This window comes from Diachasmimorpha longicaudata, chromosome 17 (assembly GCF_034640455.1).
Source record: "Diachasmimorpha longicaudata isolate KC_UGA_2023 chromosome 17, iyDiaLong2, whole genome shotgun sequence".
NCBI lineage: Eukaryota > Metazoa > Arthropoda > Insecta > Hymenoptera > Braconidae > Diachasmimorpha > Diachasmimorpha longicaudata.
The window spans coordinates 3,140,312-3,166,659 of record NC_087241.1 but is presented as its reverse complement, the minus strand read 5'-3'; the positions used below and the strand labels follow the sequence as shown (position 1 = coordinate 3,166,659).

Sequence of the window (26,348 nt, the reverse complement as noted above, 5' to 3'; positions counted from 1 at the left end):
GAAATCGATTGAACTTTGTGCGCGCGCCTGTCGTGTTAGTAAACTCGATCGTATGCGAGTAAGACATGTAGCAATAGTAAAAAATTGACAACCAGTCGTATAAATGTACATATCCATCGGTGAAAAAATCATTCCGAAAGAATCAGTCAATTTTGTCGTTAACATTTCATAGCCCAGACTGAACTGCAACGAATGGACAATAAGAAATTCGACGAGAGATTGTTGGGACGGAATCATTACGCCGGATTCCACTCTCCACAGTTTTGTCTTGCATGTCAACATACTTCCATGATTAAGGTAAATCAACGCACCGATTTACAGGAAAATATGTTCTATGGATGTTCGGTCGATGGATTGGTCCCGCTGGCCTCTCATAAACCATAGGAGATGGGCCCATTCTTGTATATGATTTTATAACTCACCATTCTGGAAATAACACGTGCTATCAGTTAATTAGCAGAAATAAACATTGACATAATGAGGGAAAATACATGTCCTGAATTAATCTCTTAATTACGAATTGCCAAACACAATCACCTGCTTCAATTTTCTCTGTAGATATGCTTCTGTTACAGTTGGGATGCCGACCACGAACCCTGAGCTTGGTCAGCGTTATCGTCCTGGCAATGTCCAACATGTTTCTGACCTTTCTCCTGCTCCAGTCAGAGACATGCACGAGTTCAGATAGTCGTGGAGCTCTGATGGGTGTGAATGTTGTCACAGAATGGAACATCAACTCCGACGACCAGAGCAATGTCGAGTCGAAGAGCATCGTCCGGTGTTCGGTGACAGAAGCCAATCCCGATATCAACGACACCGAACCCCTCAATCTGGACTTTCATTTGGGTAGATGGGACAGTCGTCGTCAGTACAAAACATTCGATTCTGTTCTAGTTGGCACACAATTCTCTGAGCTATCCACCTCGAAGAGTGTGTGCCTGGCTACACAATCGTCCTTGGAAAAATTGCACTCTTTGGTGCAAGTCGCTCATCACTGGACAGCATCGATATCCGTTGCTCTGTACACCGCTGGTGATGAAGAGTTCGAGGCCCTCCAGAAGTATCTGTACTATATCCGAAGATGTTATCCTCCGATCAGGGAGAGAGTCACATTTTCTATGGCAGCGCCGAAGAACAAAATTCCAACAAAAAATCCAACGACTTTTCATTACTCCGAAGACTTCCAGTGCTCCAGACCGGAAGCGACATTACTCGAGCTGATGAATAAAATATCGGCTGAGCACACGAATTGGCGAGCAAAGAATGTCTATCCGCAAAACCACATGAGGAATTTGGCCCGAAAAAATTGTCAGACAAACTGGGTATTTCTGACCGATGTGGACATCATACCCAGTATGAACCTCGCTGATTCCCTGGATCAATTCATGCGACGCACTCGTGATTGTGATAAATGTGCTTATGTCATACCAACGTATGAGCTAGATGTCAGAGTTAAATTTCCTCAGAATAAAAGTGAACTTGTGAGACTAGCGAGAAAGGGACTTGCCAGGCCATTTCACTGGAAAGTTTTTATACACAATCAGTATGCCACAAATTTCACGAGGTAAGACGACAAATTCATTGCCAAATCCTAGAAAAATAATTTAAAAGTATAGTTTTTCGTGAGAATAGTGTTCTTCACATTAATTTACAGGCAATATATATTTTGAGATAATCGGTTGTATTTGTGAATAAATTGCATGCTCATTAATTATTAAAGAATTTTTTTTGAGTCCACCTTGGCCCGACATTGGACCGACATCGACGAATCATGCAACTGTCTCCACCCTAAAAAAAATATTACTCACATTAAAATTCCAGATGGATATCAGATGTGACTCCCGGTGCAAAAGGCTATCAAGACGTTGTCCACGGAGTTACTTACATTAGCCATAATGTCACGAACTTTGAATTTCTTTATGAACCATTCTATGTGTCTAAAGATACAGCTCCAGCGCACGATGAGAGATTCCTGGGATATGGATATACGCGAAATACCCAGGTGAGTGGAAGCACATGAACCTCATCGCCTTCGCTGGTTATTTTTATCACCAAAAATTTATATTTTCAGGTCTACGAGATGTTCGTCGCTGGATATCAATTCAAAGTTCTTTCACCGGTGTTTACAGTACATTGGGGTTTGCAATCAAGAAAAAATCGTCCCGGCTGGAGAGAGCGACAGAATATATTCAATAGAAAACAATTTGACTCCTTCAAGCGCGAAATTTTTGCAAAATACTCCACAGATCCCCTGAAAATGGTAAAAAAAAATTAACTAGAAAACTTCTGTCGTGCTCACGAGTAGAGGATGTTGATTTCAATATTATCACTGGAATTAGTGAATGTACAAATATTTATCAGTTATTTTCCTACAGTGTGTGAATGTATCTTCAATGCCTGTTATGCAGTATTCATTTACATTGTTAAATGTGAAGAAATAATAATAATTGATGATAATTTCATAGAAAAACTAAATGGACTTGATTTTCCAAACACTAACTCATAAATTTTATTCTGATTCATTCATCGTACTGATAACCCAATGAGCAATTTTATATTTTTACGTACGTTTAATGTTATTAAACGACGTCCTAATGACTCCAACAATCACTTATTGTCGCAGAGTAATGCAACCCCTCGAATGATCCAAAATTCCGGAGGTCTGTTAGTCTGTAGCATCAGAGACACAATGAAGGTGACATACGTCCTCATCGGTTTCTTGTACACAGGACACTAAAAGAAATGTTTAATCGTGTAAACCTCGATTAGGTACTCTATGCTGGTAGCAAAGATTATAGGGGAGATTAGTAACGCTTAGCGGTGGCACATGAACAACGATGGTGAACGTGCCGAGAAAAACGCGAAAAACGAAAAAATCGACTTTAGAACATTCCCGGAGCCCTAAACAAAGCGCGAATAGGGCCCCGAGTGGGGCACTCAATAAACGTCAGTAATCTCCCCTATAATCCCTGCCAGTACAAATCGAAGGAAGGTAATTAATTTTTTTTCGGCTTACCTCGTATAATAATTTCACTTCTTTTGCTGCTTTGCCGCTCACTGCGGTGATGTGAATTACTGGCATTTCAACGTGAAGGATTTTATTCAGTGATTCTCTCAGGCGATTATTACGTCGGTCCCAGCCACCTCCCTCCAGAAAAAGTCCGTGCACGTAAACCCCCTCCTGTTTAAAGTAATATTTTTTTTCCTCAGTTTAGTTCGAAGTAAAGGACAGGAAGAAGGAAATATGTTAATAAACAAATTCTCTTATGTGATACATACGTTCGGTGGACTCTTGATCTCCTCGAACATGTGTCTTGTCACTTCATTGTAGAGGGTAACAGTATCGAGTGCCCATCCCTTGTGTGCACGCGTTACTTCTTGCCGCATGGCAGTTAAAAATCCTTGTTAATAAACACAGCAAAATATTATTTATTGTGCTTCGTTTACGATTTAATTATTAACATTGTAAATATTCAATGGCATAGCTTCTCCCCTCAGTAGATCATGATTTCAATCATCATTTTATTTAACAGCAAAAATACCTCTGAAGAGGAAAACTTCATATAGGAAAATCGTTTTGTAGTACCTTCATCAACATCTTCAGATTTATCGTCTTATCTCTGTAATATTTTAAAAAATCTGGACGATCTTATCAGGGATTTACCTTGAGGATTAAAAAATCCAGTCATCCAGAATGAATCCGGTCGACTGATGGTTATCCACTTCGAGAACTGTTGATTACGCTCCAATAATTCTGTCACCCAAAATCCAAGGGTCGACGAATCCCAGGAGCGTGAACGCCATATTCTGGGAATCCTGGCATCGTATATATTATCAAGGGTATCACGCAAATCCTGAAACAAATCAAGGCAACAGATAGCATCTTTATTCGTATTGATAAGCGGAGACTGAATCTCTCTAATTTTTTTAATAAAAGATTTAATGAATCATAAGCAGGAGCTTCGACATTTTCACCATAGAATTGCGAATTTTACCAGTAAATTAATTGAAAATTAATTGTAAATTTCCGGAAGCTCGTCACTAATAAATTTACCTCATTCATAATGATGACACCTTCAATCGCTAGAAGTAGATTTTGCAGCGTCAGTCGCACAATTTTCAACAAAATTTGCATACGATCCACTTCCTGTTTAAGAAATATAGTCATCGATTCAGTGATGCCCATGGCCTGAAGTCTAGCTTTAATGTAAAAGGGATCGAAAGGGAGGGGTAATTTGTCCAGCATTTCCTTCGCCTGTTTCAATACATTTCCCTCTCGCGTCTCGCCGACTGTTCCGGTCGATCCTTTCGGCTGAATTGAAATTACGGTATCCAGGACGTCTTGAATGATTCGGCTCTGATAACTGAAACGAAATGTTTGAATTTCTTAATCTCAAAGTTCAGATCTGAATAATTATTACTTTGTTCCCACCAATCTCTCCTCATTTAATTCCCCCGGCTCTTCCCCACAGTATTTTTCGTTAATGTCCCAATACATCTGTCAAATTATAGAAAAAAACGTTGAAAATTATGACTTATATAGACTTACGTGATATCAGCGTTTCGATGAAGTCCGTAAATCTGCGGTGGATCAACAGCAGGCATCGAATCAATAGCGGTCAAATATTCAGTGACGTTTTTGAAATTGATAACAGTATAGCCCTTATAAAAAACAAAATCTTCGTTGAAAAGTGAATCGGCGAACCAAACTTTCGTAAAAGTATTTAGTAAACGTTTATCGTAATCATCAGTTACTCTGCCACCATATTGGACTTCACCGATCATATATCTGTGAAAAAAAAATATGAGTCTTGCTAATGACGCGACGAAAAGGTTCAATTAAAATTACATCGAAATTCTATAATTCACAAGTGAGACTGAAGGTCCAATGAAAAATGACGGAAGGTCTCGTACAACTTAAAGAGTATTTCTGTGTATACATAATTCTTGGGGAGCCTTCTGTACTTTTAATTGGACTCTCCATAATTTTTTTTAATGTTTATTCTCACATGCGACGTACAGAACTTGCACGGAATTTTTATTAAACGATCTCCCCCAATTTATGTGTTAATGAAGAGAAAATCGAATGACTGGAACTTCAGTTGTTTTACCGAATAGTTTGCCAACCGATTCCTCGCTTCGGATCAGAGTAGTTCAAGTGAGTATTAATGAACATACAGGTTGCGAGCCAGTCCGTGGAATTGAATTCATAGGGAATATTCCATCCCAGCGGTCCAAATTTACGTCTCTCTTGCACGACAGTATGTAAAAATGAAATTGCGTAGACTAGAGGAATATATTGTCGAGCATCACACTGATCCAGCATTTCTTGATTCATGTTACTGTATGTAGCGAGTAATCCGGCACGTACACCTGTTTAAACACTCGATTAGTACAACAGCAGAAAGATAATTCATCTGAATCGAATAAATTTATTCAAATTCAATTGTTATTTGCTGTCATTTATCAAAAAAGTATTTTCACTTCTATCAAAAATTTTTTGAAGAATTGTGATTCATAAATTTATTCATCTTCATCAAATTAATTAATTAATCCTGGAACAATTAGGTGGATTTTCTGACTTACCTTGTGGGGGCTCATACGTGAACTTAATCGACATTTGCAGAAGAGATATTGGAAAGAGTAAACGCGGTTCTGTGGTCATCCAGATACGAAAGTTGGGATGTGACGGTTGATTTTCCTGAATAAAAATCACTAACTCGTTCATGTAATCAATACTGAGGTGACAATTCTGGCACAAGACCCAAAAACCCTGAAAGATACAGACGTCAAAGGATTAAAGCATTAAATATTTTGTAGTAACTTCATTATATCTGTGATATTAAATTCACTTATCACACTGTACGAAAGAAATTATTTTTATGATGATCGACCATAAAGTTCAAAGGTCCAGTGCAAAGTGGAATACTCCCATGTGAAACGAAACTCACTTCACCCATGACCTTGAGTATTACGCAAACCCCAGGGACCAAAACAATTGATTTATCCGCGTGTGAAAAGTGCTTTTTTACACATACTGTAACGTAATACGCCTCGTGGGGATGTGATAAAAATAATCATACTTCAGTCTCAGCTGTGCTCATTAATTTTCTAGCATGAACTTCCTGGCTCTGTCCCATTGAAATTGATTTGCAGGGTATTTCCATTTTTTTCGCTAGCTGTACAATAGTCGGTGTTGGGTCAGTGCCCATACTTAGGAAACAAATCATAGGTGTTGTTGGGCGTGATTCAGTGTACATGGAGTCTAGAATTGTTATTACAGGATCAGCATAATTGGGTCCAAGAGAGTCAATTATATATTTGCGGGCTTGCGATAAAGTTCGGTCCATGCACCAGGCTCTTATAAATAGCAAGCGACGAAATGAATCCAAATTATTGAAACCATCGGGTATAATTTCCTCCTCAGGTGCTTCCTTGTCATACCAATTTTTCCAGAGTTTCTCAGACGCTTCGATGAGCGACAGAATGTATTGGAATTGACGCAGAGAGGCGAGTGCTGCCAGATTCAGCCAAGTCTTATCCGTTATCCATTTGCACTGTTTAGGTCTGACAACACTGAGATCTAGACCTGCACCGCCTTTGATGAAGTATTCAAATTCTTCGTGGCTGATCGATCGCCGTTGAAGATCGATCTTCAGAGTCATCAGCAGAAGAAACATGAATTTGTGATTTTCATACAGTCCACGAGCTGTGTATCTGTATATTTCGAGAGTCAGTTCTTCGATTATTGAGTTTATTCTTCTCGCAATCACCGGACTTTTTTCGGATCTTATCAACGATAAATCAAAACGCTCCAGGAACTGCACTAGTGACGTTTGATACATACAATTCACCTTTGACATATCACAAATCAAGAAATAAAGAACACTGCCTCGTGTTGCGACACTTCGAAATTCTTCCCTTGCAATATTGACTTTGATTTCGGTGTCTCGTGCTTGGTTCAGCTTCATAGTTACTTCAGCAGCTGTTTTCTGGGTGGTGCTGAGAACTGCCATGAGCTCGACATCATCGAGAAGGGATCCCTATCCAAAATCAGACAATTGCAGTTATATAACAGAGACAATTGTTGGAGTGACAAATTTATTTCTCATCTTTTACCTGAACAGTTGTTAATTTATGCAATAGATTCGCCTCTAGCTCTTGTATTTTTCTCTTGTTCACCGTGATATCTGTTACCAGTTTCGTTCTACCGGTTTCCAATTCTCGTTTTTCAGCTAATATAACTCGACTGAGAAGCTGATCCTCAAGACCTTAAACACATGGAGAAAAAAATAAATATTAATATTTCCTTAATATTCGTTGGGAACTGTTATCTTTATTTTCTATGAATTACCTTTCATCGTAACGGAAAAATCTATCATTGAAGTCCGAGCGAATATCTCAGGTGTATAAGACGGATTAGGAAATTTCGTTGTGATATAGAGACGAAAGTCTTTATTCACATCGACCTCTTTATCACCTAGTATCACCTTCAGGGATGTACCGATTTTCAAGAAATTTTTATCTAGTAGATTATCGAGAATTGGATCCAGCTCCTCCATGACATCTTCAATCAACAGAGGATTTCCGATGGAGACGGAGTCCTCCAAATGATTGCGAAAATACTTGTGGCTCAGGCTAGTAATCTGTGACAAATAGAATTATAAGAAGGAGAAGAGAGTCACAGAATCGTCTTTCATACCTGCAATCCGAACTGACTCTCTTTATTTTTAATCCACGCTTTTCCCTGCAGTTGAGGATCAATCAAAAGTGGATATCTTGAGGCTTTTGTTACAATGATAGCGTTCTGAGTCGATAATTCATCGTTGGGAAGACCTTGAAGATTCCATTCGCTAATCTAAATTCAGTGGGAATTTATGTCTTTGACGAGAAACGATTTTATGATCAATTTTATTTTTACTATAAGTCATTATTAATTTTTCTTTAATTCAGTATTAATTTTGTGAAGTTGATTTATCACTTTTAAGTCATTCAAATGCTGCAATTAATGACTGATGATCAAAATTCATGGGGAACGTACCGTCGCTACGTCCGATAGCGCATCAGGAATATTAACATCAACGGAAAAGGGTATTTTCCTTCCCTGAATGAAATCAAACCAGTGTTTCTGGAGAAGTGATCGAAATTCTTGGTTGAACGGTCCAGAGTAAAATAGAAAAGCTGTTAAAATGACGGCGTCACCCACGAGACGCTCTATTTCAGATCGAAATATGGCCAGTTGATTGGTCCAACGAATTCGCTCACCAGATAGACCATCGATCAGAGCACTGGCGGTATCCATTTTTGCTTGGCAAGCATCAGCGAGATTAACTATTTCCTGCAGTTACATACATTGGTGATACATCTGCAAAACATTCTGAATCTGATCAATTTACCTGACGTTCTGCCATCACACCATCATATTCACTTTGAACGACTCGCAAGTCTTCATCCTTTTGCTTCAGAATTGCCTCAGCCTCTCGTAAATTATGATTTGCCTTATCGTATTTACTTTGTTGAACGGCTAGGTTAGCCTAGAACAAATTGGTTGGAAGAACTATTAATTTGGACGATGCTATGACTGATTATCTTGGATATTTCATCCTGACCATTGTATCCTGGCCATTTTATCCCCACCAAAACTGGCAAGAAAGACCGGTCATAACCAGAATAAACTGGCCGAATGAAAAGGTCAGGAATGAACAATCCTGCGATCATTCAAGCACCAAAACACATAAATTATGATTAAAACCTTCAGTGGCAGGACATCCTTATTAATTTCATAAAACGCTGCCATCGCAAGTGTCCACTGCAACAATCCAGCAACATTACCACACGCTTGCTTAGCAGCTTCATAATTATACAATTCATACTGCGCATAAGGTCGCATGAGATCAACAGTCTCGGCGTTGATGTTGTCCTTAGGAAAATTCTGAAGATGATACAGAAATCTCGTATCTGCCATGAATTTCAACGACTCTGTCCACGAGGGCATTAAAAACTGTCGATCATAATCTGCTTTCACGGAATTCAATTTTCGTCCGAAAAGAATGAGGACGCAGTCCATGATAAGAGTGATGAGATACGGCGGCTTTCCGAGTTTACGAATTGTTGAAATATCCGCACCTTTGATTGTCTATTAACCAATGACATTGATTAATTAATTCGTGATATGTGAATGATAATGTCAAGAAAGAATTGATGATGAACGAACTAGAAGAGCTGCTTCTGCAGCCAGAAGAGCCGGTTCAGCGACTTTTAGTTGCTCTTCTGCGTTTGCTTTGTCCTTCGATATGAATTTCAAAAGTGTCTCAGCTTCGTCCTTAGACTTCTGGACATCAGCTTTGACCGCCTCGGCTTCTCGCTTCTTCTCGTCCACTCGTTCGAGTATCTGACGATAAAAAACATTCAACGCAGGATTTTAATTATTCCATATTTATAAATGTAGTGAAGACATCTCCAAATAATGTTAAAGGACAAATATTTACCGCCTCCACTTGTACGTTCTTGACTGCAATGTCCTCTTGATTTCTCTCCAACACTTTACGTAGACCATCAACCTGTTCTGCCGCATCAATGAGTTTGTGAAGGCCATTGGTCATTCTTGATGACAGCATATTGATGTTATCCAATCGTTGTCTGTAGATGGCCTTGTAGCCATCGAGAAACGATAGAAAAGATTTAGCTGTCACGTATGTTTGTCGACGAAAGCGCTCATAGTACTCAACGCAAACATTCCTGACATCATCGTGAATGTCAGCCATCACTTCAATGAGTCCATTTTTTATCTCCTGTGTCGTGACAAATTGATAATTTCCCAAAAAGTGTTTGCTAACTGCGCACAGAGCATCCATTGGCCACTTGGTAAACCAATTTATGGTACAACCGGATATCAAGCCGGGAAATTTTAGTGCTCTGGAACGAAATTTTCCACCAACTGGAGAAAAGCACAAGGCGACATGTAAATTATTTCGTGCTTGTGAAATAAAATAATCGTAGAGATTGTCCTGAGTTGGTGGTGTCTTTGGGTCGTTGGCTCTCATAGATGGTATCAGACTAAGTAATATTTCATCTAGCTCTCCTTTAGGAAAGAGATTCGCTATTTCTCCAACGCTTAGAACATTGTTCAAGTACTCCAAAAACGATTCTTCTTTGATTTCGTTATCGCTGAATATGAAAGTTATTCCAGATTTTCCAGTTACAGCTTTGGAATACAATTTCTTCAGGTCTTCCAATAAGCTACTGATATTGTAGGTCCTGAGGAAGTTGAGAATAAATTGAGAAATATTTTTGAGGGACTCGATAGGAGGATCGAGCTGAGCAATCAGTCGAGGGCTAGTCAATTGCGGCTTCACTCGCCTATCAATGGACCAGTAATTAACCATCGATCGTTAATCCACTAATAATCGAGCAACGATCAATCGATGATCGTTCATCAATCGATTAAATATCTATATCTAAAGATCGACTAGGGGAATCATTCGATCGATCAGAAACGATTGCATTAATTAGTTATAATTTTTGTCCGTAAATCCTACCTCGATAGCACGATTTGGAAGAAATCATATCCAGCGATGAATGATGCTAGACGTGTCAAGCTTTGCTTTCCAGAACCTCCTACACCGACGAGCAGAGCATTACCTCGTGGCATCCCAAGTATTCTTGAGATTCTCAGAAGATGGACTAACGCGTCGTGGAAGAAAACCAGGTCGAGCTTGATTCCACGAATGCATTCATTGAACTGTTCCATCTTTTCGTACACTTTTGAAATTACGAATTCGTATCTGGGAACAATATAATTTAATTAATAATGACCCATTTGTCCTATCAAATTATGTCATATGAGTCTTAGGAGTTTTGCATATTAGGAAAGTTCGAAATCTGATTACTAATTTATCACTAATCAATTATAAAATATATTTTCTACAAAAGCAATTTTTTTTCATCGTGTTAGAAATTAATTTTGTCAATCGTTAAAAAAATTATTACAATATCGTAATGAAAATCAACATTTACTAACCCTTGAATAGGTTCATAAATTTTCGGCTCTTCTATGACAAAATCTTCCGGTTCCAATCCCGTCGGTTCTGGAGCTTCGCGCAAAAAATTAGCGAAGTACGTTTCGATGCCATCATAATATTTACTGTCCTCCCTCAGAAGTATTTTGGTCGTGCTCTTCATTGTATTTTTGAACCATTCTTTATCCGTCGCAACAGTAAATCTAGAAAAAATTTGCAAAATTCAAAATAAAGGTATCGTAGCGCAAATGTGAACGCACCAAGTGTAGGGTAGTAACCTAATTACCCTTAGGAGATAGCCAATGAGAGCAAAGAAGGACCTATCTCGTTGGCTCCCACCTAAGGATTATTTACCTATCAGCAATGACCCGAGTACATTCATGATCCCAGAGATTCAAGAGAACGTTTTGTGAGATACACTCGGCACTTTCAATCCGTAATATTCCCTCCCATATCCGAGACAAATCACGCAAATTGAATACATAATGGAACTTGGAGGGAGTGGGCAACAATTTGGCTTTAGTTTGTTGCCAGACAGTTCTTGTCAGGGGGACGAGTTTCGGCAGGAAATCAACGATTTCCGGGGAGAAACGACTTTCGCAGAAATATCCTTCACCAATTGATCCTGCAAAGGGATAAAACCTCAATACGATTGACAATGAGTTGAAAAAAAAATTGGATTCCAGAAAGAATTTTCAAGGAATTCCGTAATTTTACCTGAACATTTTTCTCTCAATAAGAAATATAAATAGCAAAATAGTTGAAGGAAGTATTTGTTAACTATAGTCAGTATGAGGGATAAGGAATCATTAAAATTACCAAATATAGTGTCCATAGATTTAGCAGATGGTAGGGTGCAGTTGAAAATATTGAATTGACGTTTCAAACGCGGTGGAATGTCGTTTCTTCCACCACCGGGATGAATCATGGCTGCTAAGAACTGCATGTCTTGGATTGTATTAAAATCTCCAGGCTTATCTAACGAATAAAACCCTTTACACTCCATCAACTGTCTAATTAACTCGTTAGTGATCTGGTCGCCCCATTCATTGATTTCTGGCATATTAATATCGTCGATGAAAACAGTCATCCTTCTACCACCAGGAGGACCGTACGTTGTGCCGACCCGTTTGTCTACGTAACTCTCGATTACTCTCTACAGAGTAAATAAATAATTATTTCAGTGATTGAAATATTGAAATTATTTTAAAAATCATTTTTTCACTTGAATTCGCGTTAATGAAATCCCGGTTAATTGAATGTGCTCGATTTTTAATTAGTCTGCATCATGATATGCATTAGGCGGAGTTCTAATATCTTTTTGTAATTACGAGGAAGTCTTACTTGGACCATATTTGGTGTTGATGCAGATGAAAAATTGAAGGATTTCTTCAAATGTATTTCAGAATTGTAATGCGACATGAAAGACTTCAACATCACGGTTTTAGCAGTACCTTGTTCCCCTGATTAGAAATAAAATGATTTCGTCTGAATTAATGATCTACTACCTAAGATGCAATTAATGGTAATGAGTGGATACACACCAATTAGAAGAACCGCCTTCTGTTGCTGGGCAATCAGGTTGATCAGGAACATGGTTCTTGTATTATCGATATTGGGGACCAGAATTTTGTGATAATCCAGCACATTATCAGATGGATAATTGAAAATGGGAACCATTTTACTCCAGTGAATCCAATTTCCATTTTTTGCGATGAGATATTCAAAGATTGTGTCGTCTTCCTAGGATAAAAATGAGGGGATCTGCATTGAAATCGATGATTTCAACTGCCTTTAAAAAAATAATTATTTTTTGACGATCGCAATAACTTCGAAGTACAGACAACCGTCAATTGGTCAACGCGATTGACAAAATTCAGTTAAATGTGGTATCACAATTACTCGTAATATCGGCCAATCGCACTTCGACGGATGGCTGATAAGAAATTCTTGTAGTCTGGCTCTGCCATCGAGCTCCAGAACGGCCCCAAGGCTCCACATCATCGAAAATAAAAAAAATCGTTCCAAATGTCGATCTGTGAATGTATCTACGGTAAACAAAAAATATTAATAAAATAAATGTAAGACCCCACTGAATTCAGGAAAAAATCGGCAAAAATTAAATCGTGAAACGATTTCGGTGATTGTGTTACGCTTACGTGATTCATCATGCTGAAGTAAACCAACCAGCAGATCCCTGCACTGTCGGATGTAAACGACCTCCGGTAACAGCATCTTCACTTCGAGCTTCGTTCGCAGATAATCATAGGCCTCGCCGTATATTTTATGAAATATACCGCGAAATAAATTTTTTTCATTTTCCGATCGGGTCTTCAACCAGCCCTAGAAATTATGATTGTTTAGCTCTTTGCGTACATTCGTACAAAGTTTCTAAGCGCCCCAGGAGCCGAGAACAACATGAAAATCGTAGAAACCGACTTTGCAGAGGTTCCAGAGCTTCGGAAAAATCCCAAATCGCCTCGCAAATTGAATACCTCTGGCTAAATGGCGCTATCTATAATATTTTTTGAGATATCGAGGTAAAACGGGGGGATCGCAAATTCGGAAAAACGCGAAAAACGTAAGAATCGACTGTGGAACAATCGTGGAACCTTAGAAAAATCGCAAATAGGCTCAGGAATTGAAAAACACAATAAATATAATTTATATAACAAGATATTTCCATAAAGTGTGCTTGAATAAAATTGGCGAATTGTACCATAATAAATAGTGGCGTAATCCTTACCTCCAATATCTGCGGCCACTTCAGGACTGAAGCACTGACGAACACCATGCCCATGCGTGACACTGTCGCTGGCGACGCATTATCAACATTATCAGGCTCAAAAACCAATTTGCTGCTGGGTGACATCACAATACGATCGCCGTTAGCCAGAGTCAACGTTTTATTATCGTCGAGCACGGAGTTAAGATTTTCAATCCAGACAGCGTCCACAGGACCATCAAGAACAATCCACAAGTGATTTCCCTGTTTCATCTGTGTCGATCTCCTCCAAAGTGTTGAAAAAATTCCGTCCGTCCAATCATTTGTCGCAACGTCCAATCTTCCAAACATTTGAGGGGCTGTTATTGCTTTTGGATTCATGCGTACTTCCTTGTGCGGCATACCCATCTCCGTCATGGCCTTCAGGAGTGACCACATGCAACAAGTCTTTCCGGAGCCAGTCGGTCCCAGGATCATTAGTCCATGACGAACAAGAGACGTTTCGTACAACTGAACAACTTTTAAATTCCATTCGGGATGATTAATTATGCCGAGTGCTTCTACAGCGTTTGAGATTCCCTTTTGCAAGTCTTTGGACATTTGACTTGACAGTTTCATTCCTGGGAACATATCCTCGATGAGGGACAGGAACAGGGGTTCATCTTCGTCGACCAATTTTGATAAATTCATGTCGCTTGAGGAAAAAAAGAGATGAATTTATGAATTGCAATAAATGTAATTAAAGATATGAAATCCCTAATTCTCTAGAAATAAAAAATTCCGAATTCCTCAAATAGAATTTTTCAATTGATCAAATAATCGCAGATCCCTCTATTCCAAGTAAAATATATTTTCATACCGAAGAACCCTCATGAGCGTCGTCTCCTCGGATTCTTCTGGATGTGCTCTTTTCTGAGCTCCAAGAGTTCGCAGACAGGACAAAATATTTCTCAATCCAAAATCGTAATGCACTTGCTTGCTTAATTGTTCCTCGCATAATTTGTACAGAGTAAAAAATTTTCTTGCTAACAATATATTTTCCTTGAATCCGCATGCCGCCAGTTTGACTCTCATGATAATCTAAATCATTTAGTGTCTTTTCCAAGAATCAAATAAAGGAATAGAATAATTAAAAAGTCTTTTAAAAATTTACCTGCCTGTCTGGTACCATCATGGCTATACTTCGGAATTGAATTTTCAAATTCTCTGGCAACTCCTGGCGCCCGGCATATCCCGGATTCATCGTGATGAATAAACCGAATTCCATGTCGATTGGGTACGTCTGTCCATCACTGAGGGAATTTAAAGGTGAACGGGATAAAATAGATGGAAAGAAATTTTTTAGTCTAGTGCAAGTGAATGTAGAATTCACCAGGACGTTAGAACATTAATCGATCGGTTGATGGTCGGCCGCGGCCCTAATGTCGGCCCCTACATGGAAAATTAATAAATACATGCATAACCCTTACCTAAACACGAAAGTCGCTTTCCTCTCTTTCCGAGCAGTCAATACAATGGCTATTTGTTGCGCTGCGACTGATAATACCGGCAAATCAATGCGATTGAACTCATCAAAGCACCCCCATGCTCCAGCTTGGGCCAAGCCCTGAAAAAAAAAAGTAGAATCGTCTTTACCGTATAATTCCTCCAGGATCGAGACCCGATTACAACGAATTAGAGAATCTCCTGTAAACGTACCTTGAATATTCGACCCAAGCCCCGGAAGTCCATTTGATCTGAACAATTGAACACGACGACATACTTCCCAAGACACTTGCCCATGTCCTTCGTCGTCTCAGTTTTACCGGTTCCCGCGGGTCCGGCTGGAGCTCCTCCAAAATTCATTCCTACACACGAATCAGTTTGAAATCGAAATCATTTTTGTACTAATCTATTTTGCGCATGCATGCGTTGACTTACTATTTATATTATTTTATAATTGCTTTATTCATTGATAACGATTATTATTGATAATAATCATCCACTCATCATTATTTTTTTTTCAACTTGTTAGTGTTAGTGCTACCTCCTTGGTGAGCTGAGGGCCTAACTCTACATATTTTTTTTTTTCATTTAAAATACGGAAATATAATTTTTTTCTGAGCTAAACTACTCACCAATTGCCTGAGCCAGAGTTATATAACATCTGTCCGTCAATGGTGTAACAGCCAGACGATCCGTACACCCCAAAAACTCATTTTGATAAATGAAGTCGATATTTGTGATCTTGATGAGTACAGCTTCTGTCTGCTCATCGTAATAAAATCTAGCTTGTTTCAACCACTCGAAATCTTCGATACTTCGGATCTTTTGTTTGCAGAGGTCATCAAAGATATCTCTGAAATTAAAATGTTTTTTCTTCAAGTTCCTAGGGAAAAGCTACATGACCGATCTTTTCACATTTTGAAAAATAAATTGTACACACCTCTGGTGCACATGGATCGTTATGAGCGCCTCGTACTTCGCTCTTGCATATTTTGTCAGATCTTTCACGGTTATTTCAATTAAACCATTAAGCAAATCCAAAAACCATTGATTTGTTTTTTTCATTATGGTTCTATCACGCTTTGCCGTTAGAATCGCAACCTCTGAGTCACGAGTCCATAATGTTTGAATGGCTAACAGCCCCGTCTATGAAATATAGTGATAGAAAGAGCTCAAATTATTATTTTTTTTTATTTTTCTATTATTTAACAATAATAGAAAAATCGTCAAATTACTATTTATAATTTATTATCAATGTATTGATTATTATTATTATTAATGTTGTCGGTATGAATGACAAGAAGAATAATAAGTGATTAAAATTTAATTTTTATATTTCCCATGGTCTCAACGTTTAGACTCATTTAATTATTCTTTGATGAATTTATTAAAATGAAGTGTTTATTGACTTACCTGGAGAATCGCATCGTCTATCAGTGCGAAAACATCGTTCTCAGGAGTATCCAATAATTGTAATCCTTGTGATATGACACTCCCCACAGACTGCTGATGCATTTTTAGAAGAGCATTCAACCAAATTTCCACCCCACCAACACACGCCACTTCTCTATCAAGAACAACTTTTTCATTTTCGTGTGAGTAGATGGCGATTATCTTATCGGTCTCTGCTTCTGAAAAGTCGACCTGCCAAATATGGATGCGTTTTAGTTTATTTATTTATTTGTTGACTGGATAGAAGATCCATCGAGCCACAACAACAGAAAGAAATTTAATTCGCTGTCACTGATTCGTTAATTTTCTTTAAGAACAGAACCTTTTTTTCCATTAAATTTCGCAGGTCTTCCATCGAACGATTTTTATCACTCGAGTGTCAGAATTTTATTTAATAAATTATGGGATTTTTGGGGATCCTACCTTGGCAACGTTGTCGAAGAATTCGTCTAGATAATGCTGGATGCTGTGGCAGTCCGCTGCCTGGCCCAGAATCTCCAGTAAGTTAGGATCTGACACGAAGTAAAACCTGGGGAAGGCGACGCGTTTCGTCTCCAAGTAGCCACTCAAGGATTTTTGGCACGACTCAAGCTGGTCCAGGAGATGTGGCAAGAGCTGGCTCATCGTCTCATCAGATGTACAAGTGTCCACAGCATTCAATTTGTCTCGTGCCCGGTGCATTAATTTCACCCACGCTTTATCGATAATCTAAAAGGTATCTCTGTGATACAAAACACTTCCGCTGTCTTCAGCAGCCACACGTTAACTGCCCGCCTTTGTGCGTTTGCTGGCGTCGCTTCCTTTTTCTGAGAAACGCTCCCTCTCCCCCTGACGCCCTGAGTTCCCGGAATTTTCGCGAGACGCTGCCCGTGAAGATGAGAGCGCCAATAGGCGCAGGGCTCTCATCGTCATATCCATTATTCGGTTCGCGTTCTCGGAACTGGGGGGGAGTGGAATCCTTTGTTTGGGGGCCAGTTAAGTGCGATGTATTTACGCCCCCAAGCGTGGGTAGTTAACGGGAGCTATTGTACTGTGTAATATCTCATTCTAATCGCGGAAAAAAATCATTTCTGGACCACTAGCAATAATTTTTGGGACCAATAATCAATTTTGTTTATCGGAGTGAAAATCTCGTGATGTGGATCTCTCAGAAAATTCAGTGAAACTTCAAGTGTTTGGTGGCAGAAGAAAAATAGGGGATTCTGATTGAAAATGGGGAATATTTTTGATATAAAAATTTTTAAGTGGTTTTTATATTCAGTTTCAGTGTTCAGTTGATAATTAAAAAGTGTGTTCATGTGAGTTTCGATAATTTCACTAAGTTTCAAGTGATATGTGAAGTGAAAATCACTAGTTCTGGAATAATACTTACGCTGAATCGCTTCGCTTCACCCGGAAGTTGTTTTGCAATGTCACCTCCAATAAATACAGCCTCAAGGTAAGCCCATAAATTTTGAACCATCAGCCATTTTGCTAGTATTTCAGCCGTATTGCTGAGTTTGTCCTGCCACGACTGAATTTCTTTTTTATACAGGGCATTGTAGCTGGAATTATACGAATTATTTAGTGTATAGGCTGACGTGTCGATAAATGTTACTGAATGTGCGAGAAACCTGAGGGGGACGTTTAATAGACAGACCAAGTCAACTCGCTAGATAATTTTATTTGAGTTCGTCACAAAATCACGAAATATCTGACTATTATGCAATTTATTATGAGGATATTTTTCAGGCTCTAAAAGAATGTTTAAATAAAATGAAAATTCATCTGGAAGTCAAGGATGAGTTGAGATGTTTAGGCATCTGCTAATCCAAAATTTATACGAATTTTTATTTTATTCAGACGTTTTTTAGGGTCTGAAATGTTTACATTGAAATTTATTGAAATCTTTAATAGCAAATATTGCATGAAGAGGCAAGAAAATGCGATTTTTCTATTGAGAAATTTTCTTTAAAATTTTCTCGGCTGGAATTTACATTTTTTATCAACAATATCGAACAAACATCCACCAAAATTCTATTTAGAAATATTAATACTGAATAGTCCTCACCGATTGGCCAACAGCGAACTAATAATCATCAGGCTGTCTTCTAACTGCGATATGATTTGCCCAGTTTCAGTCCCCTTGAGTAGAAGTTCACCCCGTTGTTTAAAATTAGCAAAGTGTAAATCGACAATAGCCCAGTCGGCAATGACTTGTCTCAATTTACTGTCAATGTCTTTTTCCTTGACAGCACTTATGCAAATGTCCTCAATGTCCTCTTTGTATTGGAGCAATGGGGCTTCTATTACATGAGCCAGGGTGAAGCTTTCAGACTCGACGTCGAAAAAATGATTACACAGTTTGGAAAGTCGATCCCAATGATGAGTTTTCATCGCTTTGTTCGCCATTAATGTTAACAGTGGACAAATTTCGTTGAAATCGTCGATTTTTTGTTTTAAATCGATGTAAGCAGGCCACTCATACATAGCTCGGGGTAATTTTCGGCATCTGGTCATTTCCAAAATTATTTCATGACGTTTTAATTTAATTTTATTGCAAGTTTGTATTTTCTTATAAAACAATTTTTTTTACTTCTGTGGAAAAGTTTATAAATTTTTGGGAACATTTTTTGATTGAAAATATTCAGTAGAACTGGGAAGTAAATTTGTTGTCTAGGAAAAATCAGTAAAAATTCCTTTTTTACACAATTTTTTTATTAAAAAATTCTTACTTATTCTGGAACTCCACAAGTTCATTTGCAATGTTCTCCAGATCAATTCCTCTCCACTGAATTTCAAAGTAACCGTCGATTGATCGCATCACTTGGAGATACAGACCATACAACTTTTGCAACAAATTCAATTCCTTCTTGCGATTCTCGAGCGCTGGATACTGAGTTATTTCAATTCCAAAAAGTGCCTCACCAGAACTGTACGTTTCATATCGCTCCCATAGCTCGTCAAAACGTGCTTGTGCAAGGATTAGCCTGAAAAATTAAATTTTTTCTAGTGCCTGACCAGTTTTTGGGGAATCTATCTCCAATTTTCCTCAACGAGTCATGTGGGTCTGACTATCGGTCTTTTATATCACTTAAATTATCAGGTCAATTGTTGCTGAATATGTTCTGGGAATGAAATTCATAAAAATCCTTTTCTGAAAATTTTCTGCAAAACGAGTTCATATAATATAAAATTGTTGATGCAGGACAACTTTACCGTTCACTAGCTTCCTTCGCTGGTATTCCTTCAACCATAGGCCCATTAACTTCAAAATTGTAGTCAAACTGTTCAACATTGGCTTTCATGACCTGAACTCCATCCATGAGCTGTTGCTTCAGGGGCTCCTGCATTTGGCAAATCATTGTTTGGACGGATTTCGCCTGGGAAATTATAAATAAAGCAATTAATGACAGTGATTCAACAGTAAATAATCTCATACCATCTGCTGCATGTTGTTGAAGGAATAGCGAAGCCCGTCAACCGCGTCTTGATCCTCTTTGGCAATAGGAACATTAAAATTCGCCATTATTGCGTACGTTTCTTCGATGTTGACAAGAGTTATGTCCAGGACTATGAAGTTCTCTCTTATTTCGTTGAGACACTTCATCGCTATTCTGACGTCCTCCAGATCATTGATCTTCCTCTCGAGTATTTCAGTCGTATCCTTCATAAAATTTATAAATTTACTTACTTTCTGTTTGTAAGCGTCATTCAATATGGAACTGAATACACTTTTCCATGAGTCAACTTCGACTTGTAAAGCTCCTTTCAAATTCTCTGAAATACAGGCAAAGATTTTTATAAATAATATCGCACAGTAGAAAAAGGAAATGAATCTTTAAATTTAGAAGAAAACAAATTCGGGAATTCGTTAACAAATTTTATTGGATTTCTACTGATTTTTTTTTGAAATTATTCATCTTTTCAATGATTATTCATATCAATATTTATTTTAACATTAATTTCATTTAATTTTTGTTAATAATTAATGTTTATCTTCTTATTCTTAGGAGATTTTATAACCCAATTAATTTGTCACTCTATTTCATGATTAAATAATTTAAAACATAACTGATGGTACGATAGAATAAAAAGGAAAGAAAAAGTCTTTCAAAAAATCTCGTATCATTTCCATTAATATATTTTCTATAGAATTTTAACAAATGAAAAAAAATATGAACCTAAAAAATTCGCTAGAAAATATCTGAATAGAATGAGTTGAATAAAAAAATTTAATTTTAGTCGAACTCACCCATATCTATTTCAATACAACCAATAACGTGACGTTGGGGCAGATTTATTATTTCCTCGTGCAGTGCATCATATTTTAGGAATTCCTCTTTTATCTCCTCGGTGATGGGTTCACTCTCGACGAAAGATCTTGTCTCGCTGTTCCTATTCTCTCCCCAGAGGTATGAATAGGTCTTTACGTAGTCCTATAGAGTAATTGGATGTCTCTCATAACATAATAATTTCAAATATCTAAAAATATGGAGTCATTCGTACATTCGCGATGAATATAATATCTCCTTTCAACATTGAGACTATTCCCTGAAGGGCTATGGTACTCCGCACGATGTCTTTGTGATCCGATATCGTTTGATAATAGGTTTTCATTTCTTTCGTGTCTTCTTCTGCAATAAATAATTTATGCTATAAAATTCTGAATTTAAATCTTTGTTATTTTACACTCAGCAATCTGGCCATTGATCGAAGGTCTTTAGTTATTGCAAATATTATTTGATTCATTTTTCATGGAAAAAAATCACCAAAAACGTGAAAAAAATCACCAAAAAACGTGAAAAAAATCACCAACAAACGTGAAAAAATTCACTAAAAATGTGAAAAAAATTCGCAAATATCTTTATTTAAATTATTCGATAAAAAAAATTACCATCAAGTAACTCTGTCCCGAGTGTATCTCTCTTTTCGGCCCGATGAGACCCCCTCTGGCCCCACTGCTTCACCCCCATATGTATCATGAGTAGATTTTTAACCATTTCACTGAATGAACTTTGCAATTTTTCAATGCTGGGGGATATCGTGATCGTAGGTATTTGCAGAACAAAGTGGGTGCGGAGCAGGGGGACTTCCTCATAGCTACGACTGGTGTCTCTCAGAGTGATGCTATGGAGATATGTTCGGTCGTAATTATTAAGAAAAATAGTTTTGGTTTTCACGAGGTGAGGAAAAATGGAGATAAAATACTAGACGAATCGAAAATAAATTCAAACGAGACTTGAATTTGATGGGAATATTCAGTTTAAAATTAAGGAACAGTTAATGGTGTCATTTAATGTACCTTGATGTCCCAACGCGTTTCTTCAGCATTTCCAATGATGTCTTCGTGCACTTAACTAAGGCCTCCACGAGTTTATTGTTAAAATGAGTAAAAACGTCCATAGAATCATTGTGGATACGACCGATATTAATTGGCGCAGATACATCGACATCAGCGAATTCTGTTGAGCAATATTTCATATCAAATTACCAGTTGTTATCAGACCTCTCTGGCGAGGCCAGAAGTACCTGAAGACAATGTGACTATCAACAAACACTGGAAATTTTACAATTTTCCTTACTTGCTTCCACACACTCTCCATGCCCCATTTCGGGGCCCACAAGCTTGGACATCCTCTCAGGATTAACCCAATCGTACAGGTCTTCCTGCACCTCTGACGAAGCAATCAACCCTAAGCACTTATTAATTATCGTTATCACAGCTTTTTCAGCAGCCACGGATTTTAGCTCCAGGTCGATCCCCGCGGCGCTTCCAAAATTCACGTTGTCGACGACAAATTGTTCGGGACTCAGGGCGTGATCATCCAATTTTATAATCGATGTTTCGGAAATTCTCTGGAATATCTCATCGACTCGAGCTTCCTTTATGTCGCTGATCTCCTTCACGAAAATCTCGACGTCCCGGAGGACTTCTTGAATACTTTGGCACACCTGAGAATGTCAAGGTTATAAATATTATTGACCCCTCCACGAAGAGAAATTAAAAAAAAAATCTTTCTCCAATTCAGAAGCTCTTCGTAATCGAGGGAAGGTCCCATGAGGATGTCTGAGTAGCTCAGCTAATTTTGATATTTTTTTTTCAACTATATGATCAGTCCATTCCTTTATGTAGAGTAAATATTCCTCTTGCTATCCGGATTATGATCCCACAAATATTTATTATCATAACATTGAAATGGGTCACTGACCTGTGGAATTCCTAGGGAATTCCCTGGGAATTTCACAGGTCAGTGAACCATTTCTCAGGGAATTCCACAGGTCAGTGAACCATTTCCCAGGGAATTCCACAGGAAGATCTGTACGATTGGGTTCACTGACCTGTGGAATTCCCAGGGAATTCCATAGGTCAGTGAACCATTTCAATGTTATGATGAGAGATATTTGGGGGCCATAATCCAGGAAATTCCCAGGGAATTCCACAGGAAGATCTGTACGATTGGATTCACTGACCTGTGAAATTCCCAGGGAATTCCATACGACGATCGACAAACAGGGCTGGAAGGCCCCTTGAAGTCTAGCAAATGCCGGTTTCATCAGGTTCAAAAATAGATCAGGTACTGATTCTCGCACTCTGTCATTCTCCTCCACCAACTGCTTGATAGTTTCGAAGGACAAGACAATCCTGTCTTTGCAGAAATTCGTCATCTGAATGAATGGAGGCACCTCAAAATTCAGTCTCGATAGGTACTCAGCCTCGCGGAACACTCGATGTATGTACAGATCGAAATTAACGATGTATCGATTAGTTCTCGGGTGTTTCAGTAGTAGGGGTGAGGTCAGTGCCAGACGGACAATGGCCGCGGAATTGTACCAGGCTTTGTGGTAGATCATTTCGTAGTGGGTGAATACGTTGATGAGTGCGTTGTAAATTTTGATGCATCTTTGCATGTGGTCGTCTGTTATCACTTTTCGACGGAGTCGAAATAATTCCATTGGCTTTTCCAGGGATCTGGTCAGTTGTTGGATCCACAAAATTCTACCCCCCACTGGGGGAATATTTCTGGCTATCGCAGGAGATGATCGATCCTCGTTGTAGATGTCTCTTATCGATTCGATCTTCGATTCGTACATTGGCACTAGCTTCAGGTATTGTGAGTCAATCCACAGGCAATCGAGATTTAATTTTTGGAATCTGTTGAATTGTGTTTTTGTCAAGATTTTTAGTTGGAAACTGTCATTTTGGCAATTTTATACCGACCTGAGGACTATTACGAGGGCGTCGTCAATATTAGGGGCCAGGGATAGGATTTTCGAGGTGAAAATTCTGAGATCTTCCTGTGCTTCCGAAATACTCTTCTTAAATTCCTCATAATCGATATTAAAATCAAGTTTTCTATGGTTCAGATAATCATATTTCTGAGACACCAATTTTTGAAAAATAACTGAAAATTTCTTTGCAAATACGTCGATTCCCTCGATCGTTGAGCTGTGCAGAATCGAGTGGGATAGATTTATCTCGAGAACATCGATCAACTGCGAAAAAATTCCAAGTTTTGAGGTGACATGTATTCTTTCATTATAATTATATTATTCCATGTTCATAAGAGATCGAGAGAAACTTCCATAGCATTTCTATTGACAGTAAAATAAATTATAAAAGAAATAACAACTCATTCAAGGTTTTTAGACACTAATTTCGGTGGAATATTGCATTGGAATGTTCTCTTAATTCTGATTGAGCCAAATTAAGATCGATTTACTTTGTCCAAACGTTGTTTGAAAGTATCGAACTTCCCAAACACAGAAATTCGCGATATTTTGAAGGGCAATCGCTCGTCCAGTTCGTTCACAGTCTTCTCCATTTCATTTTTACAAATATTGTAATATTGATCATAGAGATTGATGCAGTCCTTCATACGAGATATCAATCGACTCTTGGAATCCCTCCAGATGTCCAGCCTTCCATTTTCTGTCAAGTAGGCTTTGCATGAGAGTATCATTTGATTCGTGATCTAAAATAATGAAGATACTGACAAATAATAAAATAATCTGCTTAAAAATTCCATAGAAATCTATAGAAACACATTTTGTTGTTTGATTTTATCGACACAAAAACAGGAAAATAGAGGTAAAACCAAATGTCGTATGTCACGTTGTCACCTTGACGAATATAGCTGTTAACAATCGCTGGCTATTGAAAAATCTTGATGTTGAATGTATCATTCGAAGGGCATACATTAATCCTGGTAAATACTCTCCAATTTCTGTCGGTTTAAGACGATAGAGTGGCTCCGTAAATTTTTCTAGCGACTGCAGGTACATTATATTGTCTCGAGCTAATATCTCCATATTGACGACGTCGTCTTCCAGTTTCTTCCATTTCTGGAGTATTTATGGGATTGAATATAATGAGCTTATTATTCCTTCCAGTTGCATTTACCTTCACGAGGTTTGAATCAGCCACAACCAATAGAGTCATCAGTCTTGTCATTTCTGGAGTTTTTATCTGCTCCGAAATGGAGGAAAATTGCAGTAAGACATGTCGCCAATACATTAATTCGAAATTTGGCCCGTAGTCCTCACTCTCACGTTGGAGTTGCTGGCTTTCAACCAGTATCTAGTTAAAAGTAGATCATTTTAATTTAGAAAAAATCGATTTCTCCTGTAACGAAACTCATTATCCAACTCCGGGTGTCAGCAAATGTATTTTTTATTTTTATTACTATTGTTCTGTCGATTTTAAGAGTTTTATTTGCATCTAGAATCAATTTAACATGAGGTAAACCCTCACTCGAAGATAAAAATTAAATTGAGTTGGGAAATGAGTTTCCCTGGAAAATAGGGAATAATACTTTTTGAAGAGATTTCATCGATGTTCTCAGCCAATTCTCCACCTCTCCTACAGCCCTGGGATCTCTGGCATAATTATTAATATTCTCTTTTGTTGATGAATATTGTTGAATACTTTCCGGGCAGTCGTCCAATCTAATAGTTCCCCTGAGGTCATCATCAATCCCTGAATATTCATCGCAGGAAAATATGGAGAACTATTATTTCGTGGTAGGAGAGAATTTCACATCTAATTCATTGAAAAAATTTGGTCTTCAGAGGGAAATTTTTTACGAAAAATTCCAGTGCTGGAAATGTTTCTATAAAAATTTTCTCCTCACAAAGTTATTTAAAAGTTCCGCAACTTTGATAGACAATCCTTACTATTCCAACTCACTTGCCAAATATTGGCAAAAATCTGCGACATCTTCTGTAAATTCCTCCTTCCTCTTCCTGTCAATCTCCGCATTTTTCATGATTTCCCCCCAGTGTGAATTCAACTTAATTGCGGGAATATTTATTCGTTTCATGAGACTAAAAACTCCGTACAAAGTACTCAAGAACGACTCATCGGTTTCTGTGTACGCATAATAAGTCTCCTGAAAAAAAATTAGATCTAGTCGTTGAAGTGAATTAGAAAAGCTCAATAAATATTCAGTAAACCTGAAGTAACTGTTTGGTCGCGAATTCCACTTTCGGATTCAGCCGATACACAATCACACATTTTCCCGTGAATTTTTCCATAGAGCCATCAGTAACACAGCAACGGATAAATGAAGAATTTTTGGACAACTGCAATGTCCATCTTCCAGAGTCTATGCGGACGAGAAGAAAATATGAAGATAAATGAAAATGACCAGAAGAAAATTTATATCGCATTCGAATAATTTCCTGAG

General features: G+C 38.1%; 2 protein-coding genes across 3 annotated transcripts; one reads left to right on the top strand and one right to left on the bottom strand.

The window, feature by feature from the left end:
* The first annotated feature begins 53 nt into the window (after nucleotides 1-53).
* LOC135170568 (beta-1,4-glucuronyltransferase 1) lies at nucleotides 54-2,458 on the top strand. 2 transcript variants are annotated; one of them, XM_064136529.1, is made up of 4 exons: nucleotides 54-297; nucleotides 576-1,564; nucleotides 1,822-2,002; nucleotides 2,072-2,457. In XM_064136529.1, exons 1-4 carry the CDS (start codon nucleotides 193-195, stop codon nucleotides 2,273-2,275), a joined length of 1,479 nt encoding a protein of 492 aa, XP_063992599.1. In that variant the 5' UTR covers nucleotides 54-192; the 3' UTR covers nucleotides 2,276-2,457. The 2 variants fall into 2 exon arrangements, with proteins under 2 accessions (XP_063992599.1, XP_063992600.1); XM_064136530.1 differs by having other exon boundaries at nucleotides 149-297; nucleotides 559-1,564; nucleotides 2,072-2,458.
* Nucleotides 2,114-25,114, bottom strand: LOC135170643 (dynein axonemal heavy chain 8). The gene is made up of 50 exons (XM_064136647.1): nucleotides 25,064-25,114; nucleotides 24,784-25,005; nucleotides 24,384-24,635; nucleotides 23,882-24,156; nucleotides 23,134-23,815; nucleotides 22,245-22,614; nucleotides 21,965-22,124; nucleotides 21,557-21,789; nucleotides 21,169-21,296; nucleotides 20,915-21,098; nucleotides 20,102-20,439; nucleotides 19,879-20,042; nucleotides 19,395-19,649; nucleotides 18,731-19,171; nucleotides 18,053-18,224; nucleotides 17,104-17,388; nucleotides 16,642-16,872; nucleotides 16,169-16,374; nucleotides 15,861-16,081; nucleotides 15,442-15,590; nucleotides 15,213-15,349; nucleotides 14,897-15,035; nucleotides 14,603-14,823; nucleotides 13,765-14,437; nucleotides 13,178-13,361; nucleotides 12,921-13,066; nucleotides 12,563-12,761; nucleotides 12,363-12,481; nucleotides 11,838-12,174; nucleotides 11,373-11,643; nucleotides 11,021-11,221; nucleotides 10,539-10,784; nucleotides 9,489-10,257; nucleotides 9,215-9,391; nucleotides 8,753-9,136; nucleotides 8,397-8,534; nucleotides 8,042-8,338; nucleotides 7,703-7,858; nucleotides 7,355-7,646; nucleotides 7,120-7,271; nucleotides 6,084-7,043; nucleotides 5,587-5,773; nucleotides 5,112-5,373; nucleotides 4,550-4,789; nucleotides 4,055-4,364; nucleotides 3,665-3,854; nucleotides 3,280-3,401; nucleotides 3,017-3,181; nucleotides 2,569-2,733; nucleotides 2,114-2,251 (listed from the first exon to the last, which is right to left on the bottom strand). The coding sequence occupies exons 1-49, from the start codon at nucleotides 25,112-25,114 to the stop codon at nucleotides 2,608-2,610; spliced, it is 12,819 nt and encodes a 4,272-aa protein (XP_063992717.1). The 3' UTR covers nucleotides 2,114-2,251; nucleotides 2,569-2,607.
* Between the last annotated feature and the right edge of the window lie 1,234 nt (nucleotides 25,115-26,348).